The sequence below is a fragment of the Anthonomus grandis genome, chromosome 11 (assembly GCF_022605725.1).
Source record: "Anthonomus grandis grandis chromosome 11, icAntGran1.3, whole genome shotgun sequence".
Lineage (NCBI taxonomy): Eukaryota > Metazoa > Arthropoda > Insecta > Coleoptera > Curculionidae > Anthonomus > Anthonomus grandis.
The window spans coordinates 28,924,419-28,930,751 of record NC_065556.1 but is presented as its reverse complement, the minus strand read 5'-3'; the positions used below and the strand labels follow the sequence as shown (position 1 = coordinate 28,930,751).

At 35.3% G+C, this 6,333-nt stretch overlaps 1 protein-coding gene across 1 annotated transcript; it reads right to left on the bottom strand.

Moving 5' to 3' along the window:
• Positions 1-2,011: 2,011 nt before the first annotated feature.
• Positions 2,012-3,070, bottom strand: LOC126742069 (uncharacterized). Its single transcript, XM_050448601.1, has 2 exons — positions 2,572-3,070; positions 2,012-2,505 (listed from the first exon to the last, which is right to left on the bottom strand). The coding sequence occupies exons 1-2, from the start codon at positions 2,998-3,000 to the stop codon at positions 2,122-2,124; spliced, it is 813 nt and encodes a 270-aa protein (XP_050304558.1). The 5' UTR covers positions 3,001-3,070; the 3' UTR covers positions 2,012-2,121.
• Positions 3,071-6,333: the final 3,263 nt, after the last annotated feature.

Below are 6,333 nucleotides of genomic sequence, written 5' to 3'. Positions count from 1 at the left end.
GAACTGAAATTTGTCGGACTAACTATTTGCCAATGTCTGCCAATCCTCTACCTCCCTGATGTCTTGGTAGCGTAGTTCTTTCTGTGGCACTTCGAGGGTGGTGTTTTTGAGCCTTAGTCAACAATGTTCGTGCCTTCCGTTGCAAGTTCTGGATGTCCGTCTTGCTCCATCCCACAATTCCAAAGGAATATGTTAGTGCTGTACAGGTATACGTATTCAACGCCTTAAATAGATTCTTACTGTTGAGGCTCGTTTTCACTATGTGCTTTACTCTTGTTGTAAACTCAGCAGTGAGTTTATCTTTCATTGTTCGGTGGTCTATTCGCACTGCCTGCACCATTTCCAGGTATTTGTATGTATCACCCTCTTCCATGGCATCTATAGTTTGGTCATCCTGCATCTCGAAGGATCCCGGCTGCATCTTTCCTCGTACAATGTTGTTAATACGACACTTATCCAGCCCATACCTCATTACGATATCAGCAGAGAATTTCTCCACGATGTTCAGCATCTGATCCAGTTGATTACTAGTGGCACCCATTAGCTTTAGATCGTCCATATAGAGCAAATGATTGACTCTTGCGATTTCCCTACTATTCTTCTTAATAGCAAAGCCGTAAGAGGTGGAATTGAGTCGAGATAATAGAGGATTCATGGCTAGACAGAATCAAAGTGGACTCAGAGAGTTGCCCTGGAATATACCCTTACGGATCGGTATTGTGTTTGTCTCAATACTCTCTCCAGTAGGAAGTTGTAGATGCATAGTTGTTCTCCATATCGCCATTGTGCTCTCTAGTAGAGTCACAATGCGTTTATCTATTTTATATATCCTAAGGACATCAATAAGCCATTCATGTGGGATAGAATCGAAGGCCTTCTTGTAATCGACATAGGCGGTGTAGAGATTTCTCTTATTACTATAGGCCTGGTTGCAAATTACGGAGTCGATAGTAAATTGCTCCTTACAGCCCATGTCTCCCCTAGCACATCCCTTCTGTTGAACTCGCAGTGTTGGTATATGCGCTCTGTAAGACACGCGGTTATCAGCTTATACAGTGAGATAAACATGTTATTGCCCGATATTTCGCTGGATCTTGTGTGTTCTCTGGATCTTTTGATAGCAGAAAAGTTGATCCCTGAGTGAGGAACGTTGGAAGTTTGTTCGGTTCCATCAGCAGATCATTTATTAGTGTGGTCAGTTGTTTGTGGGTTGACCACAGCTTTTTGACCCAATAATTATGTACGTGGTCTGGACCAGGGGCTTTCCAGTTGTGAAGGCCTTTAATTATAGTGGAGACCTCTTCAACGGTAAATGGCTGATGATGCATTTGCTCGAAAAGTTGAGACTTTTGTCGCTCTTCATCTATCCAACTTGCCTGGTTATTACATGGTGTTGTCGTTGTTAATTGACTATTATTATTATTATTATTATTATTATTATTATTATTATTATTATTATTATTATTATTATTATTATTATTATTATTATTATTATTATTATTATTATTATTATTATTATTATTATTATTATTATTATTATTATTATTATTATTATTATTATTATTATTATTATTATTGTTTTTCTGTTTTAGCTCGCTAATATCGGTGTTGTCAATTTCATCGGCTTGAAGGTTTAGAGAATTGGTATGGCCACAAACTGATTTGTGGCTAATAATGAGGAGAAGAATTATGTTTTCCAAGTGCCTGGAAGAAAAACAAGATTTTATTACATCAAGATTTGGATCATCGCTATAAATTAATGATTCTTGTCTAAAATGAATTTAACTATAGCAAAACGTTCACTTTTTAAGGCAATTTAGACTGAAAAGGGAAATGCGGTTGAAAATTTAAAAAAGAAAACATTTCAGTTTAATTTTTGATCTAAAATTATGGACAGTCCTTAATAGAAAATGACGTGTGAATTTTTTACGTAATAAATTCTTGACTCTTTACTCAGCTTGACTCCATGCAACTCTTTTACTTCTAGCAACTCCAAAAAAAAAAACCATAATAATTTTATAAAACAATTTGGTTTATTTTACAAACAAATAATCCTTAAACATAAAAATAATTTAAATAAATAATAAACTCTCTCGTAACTCCTGAGCGTCCCTCACATGATCATTCCTCCTTTTTGGGTTGATACGCTTGATACGCCAACCTGGCGGCCTCCTCCTTATCATACGACCTGCCCCATCCAGACCCGTGGTGTCCAGACACGACTTCCACGTGTGGAGTTTCGTGATGTCCGGAGTTTCCAGCCAAAAGTTTCTTGAGACCGATGATACCGGCCAGCACCAAAGCCAATTTGGAAATGATGAGGGCTTTACCAGCCAAAAGGGCCAAGGCACCAAGCGCTAATGGTACCATGGTACCTCCGAGGATGAGGGGCAGCAGGAGCATACCACCGCCGCCCTTTTTGCCACCCCCTTTCTTGCCACGCCCTTCTTCCTCTTGGCTATTGCTGAAGCTACGGGCGAGGTCTGCGGACGATGGGAGCTTGATCTAGAAGAGACAGAATGACGTGAAGGGTTTTTTCATGAAAATTTAATAATTTAAAAAAAAAGTTACCTGAAGCGTATGAGTTTCCAAAAAACTTCCAACTTTATTCAAAATCATCCCGGTGAGCGCCTGATCCTTCTCCCCCAAAGCCCTCGGCAGGTTAGCTTCGATCTCAGCTTCACTCTTGACCGGTTCCTCAGCCGCGACAGCTTCGGGATCCTTGACGAAACTGACGCCATCCAGCACGTTCAAGTTGTAACTCCTCGCGGCCCTATCCAGGGCGGCCAGTAACTTCAACTTCAAACATGAGGTCACGTCCTGAGTGGCGCACTCCTGGTAAACCTTGTACATGTACCGGAAGTCGTTCAGGTAAGAGTAGGAATCGGAGGAGGCCCGGGGAGTTTCACTATCGTCTATAGAGTTTTCGTTGGTGAAACTCGTGGAGCGCGCGAACACCGTCGAAACGAAGAGTGCGAACAGCGCGAACTTGAGCGACATTTTTTTTTTCGTTTGTTTGACCGGTTTTTAGACCCAAATTAATTCCGGCCCGATGGTTAACTGATACGAATTCACTTGCACTAGTTGGTTTTATAGCGGACCAAAGGGGGGCCTCTTTGACAATGTGTGGTGTGCCGGTACGCCTCCGGGTAGGGATCGTCCGGTACCGCATGGATGGTGACGCGTCTCACGGTTTTAGTATGGACGCATTATGGTTTTTTATTTTATTACTGAGGAAGATTTGACAATATTCAATGATAGGAATTCACTTCAAGTAATAATTTTATTTATAAAGTGAAAATTTATAATAGCAATAGAAGTTAACCAAGGTAATATAGGTTTTAAAGAAGTCATACCCATCAAATTCAAAAATTTTTATAACATGAGGAGTATGGTGTGGCACTACAAAATGTTTGGTTCCTAGCATTTAAGTCATATAACCAGGGTATAAGAATGTTATGGAAAATTGTTTAAAAAACATATACCTTCGGGTTTCATACTATGGTAATTGCTGATGCTATTTTCATACCTTATTTAATTTTGGAAAATGGGGTTCGGTAAAGTTAAAGGGACGTCTAAAAACCGATTTTTTTTGAAAATTTTTACATAGAATATTGAGTGTGGTCAAAATATTGATAAAAAAGTGAGGATGATTGGAAAAAATAGGTTTTTCTACATACGTTAAATACGTAATTATTACCGGCTTGCACAAGGTTTTTTAGATCTTGATTTTGCTATAATTAAAAAATATATTATATTGGGGCAATTTTGGAACTTTTTGGGGGCTATTATTGTAATTTTATAGCATTTTTTATCGCTTTGTACCCCTTTTAATTACATATTTTGTAATTTACACACAAGAAATATAAAACAACAACCTTATTGATACAAATGGCAGTGGCTTCACTATGTCCCCAGTAGTATTTTTTGTCTGGAACACTTTTTAGTTAAATGGGTTGGTTGTGGACTTTTTAGTTAAATGAGTTTATTTTTTTTTACCCCATCTTGTACCACTTTTTACTAGTAAGTTTTGAGGGAAAGTTCCCATTAGTTGGTTGATTTTTATAAATTTTCTATTGACAATCGTTTTGATGCAAAAATGAAGGAAATCCGTTCACTAGATCAGGAGTTATTCAGCTTTTAATGACCAGGGGTGTATCAGTGAATAAACTCGGTTCTATTAATTCGATTTTAACGATTTATGCCTTGAAAGTTGCTCAATTTTCTTTGGAACGTTTCAAAACCAGAACCAAAGAAATCTGACGATTAGAACGGGATATTTTCATTTTTTTGTAAAAATTGAGCCTAGACTAAAGAATTTTCATAATTTTCCCAATAATGTCACTTCTACTGCTCCGATTTTCATGATTTATATCTCAAAAGCTTCAAAATAATATTTAGAATCTTTTAAGACCTGAACCAAAGAAAATCTGACGATTAGAAGGGAATTTTTTCAATTTTTTATAAAAATTGAGCCTCGACTAAAGAATTTTATTGTAGAGTCAATTTTAGATAATAAAGGCATAATATAGTTAGATTTACATGAACAGGTGTTAAAAAAAAATGGTTATAATTTATTTAAATTATTTGATATTGTATGTTATTTAATATACAGGGTGTCCCAGCAATCAACGATAAGCCGATAAAGAGACAATAGACCAGGTGCTCAGGGATTCAAAAAAAATACTAAAAAAAATCTATCTTGAGTACTTTTAAAATGATTCATAAAAAAACCGAAAAAAATTGACACCCCCTGTTGACCTTTTTAGTACTGTGGCTACAGATTTTCGAATTTCTTAACAAATTTTTTTCAATGTAACCCTAAATAACCTTTCGATAAATTAGAAAACTAAATTTAAACACAACTGTTTAAATTTTTAAGAAATTATCAGATTTTTGCGCAACTTGTGTTAAAAATTGTGTCTTTTGACCATCATTTCTCAAATTTAACTATAACTGTCCTGGAAAAGAAAATTACTTGACTGCTTGTCAAGTGACTTCAAAAGTTGACGTATCTAATCTAGATTTCAAAATAGTAAGATACTTGCTAGATTGTTGCTTCAATAGGTGTGCATTTTTATTTTTTTTTAGTACATAGTCAAATGTATGCCGCTACTCTAAGCTAAGTTAATTTTACAGTCAAGTAATGATTTGTTTGCCATTTAAAATAATGTGTGGTACTATGAGGCAACCATTTGACCTACCAAAGCTTAAGTTGATTAAATGTCTTTTTATACCACAGATTGCTTACTATAGTTGCTTACTATTCGCTTCTATATATATATATATAAATACGTCAACCGATTTAATTTTTTTTGGCACTATTGAATAGATATTTTAATTCTGCTTACAATGATGTCACACGATAGGGTTCACGTTTGACTTATCACAGTCAGGAGGTGTAAAAGTGACGTCCTTTTTTTTGTTTTAAAAAGTTATTAAGGGTGTTTTGTTTTAAAATGACAGCACTGTATATTTTTTAAAACACTTTTGCTTTTAAGATTCTTGGGGTGAATCTAGATCACACTGGATGTTAGAAATTATTATGCAATCCCCAAGTTGAAAAATGTCTTTGTTATACTCATTAAATTAAAGCAAAATTAACAGGTGTAGTATTTTTACCAAAAAATATAAAATTACATGGCATATAAAACAATGCGAAACATTATTTATCTTTTTTAGGAAATAAACGAAATAATTATGTAATGAAAATAAATAAATTGAAATTGTTGAAAACCAGTCGATTCTGTACAGGCATCCTTTTCCAGCTGCTCCTTAATGTTCTTATTCGTACTGTGTAATCTTGGCTTCGTTATTTTAATGTACTACCTTAATTTCTATCTGTTGCTTATCTACGTGCATATTTTCTTTTTTCTGCTCTTTAATGTAGATTAAATTTTCAGGCTTATTTTTAATACTTGACATAAGTACTCTCCTTGCTTTCTTCATTTAAGTGGTATTATTAACGCAGAAAATGTATTATGTATACCTCAAAATTTAGTCGCTGTACTAGCTTCGATATCCAATACCTTTGTATCATTTGGATATCCAATACCTTTAATAAATATACATTGACTCTTATTATCTAAATTTTGACCGACCTTAAAACAGATCATAATTTTGCTTTTATCATCTTGTAAACACCGAAAAACCAGTTAATTCTTCGTAAATTCCGGAATAACCCGCTAAGTGGTATACCGCACGACGTCTCGAACGTTATCTTCCGGAATAGTATTCTGCCGAGGATAATTGTAAAGTAAATGGAGGAAAACTTTAGTAGTCGTGAGTGATCGTGTTTTCGTATTGAAGTGTGTAGATAAATTAGTTTACTCT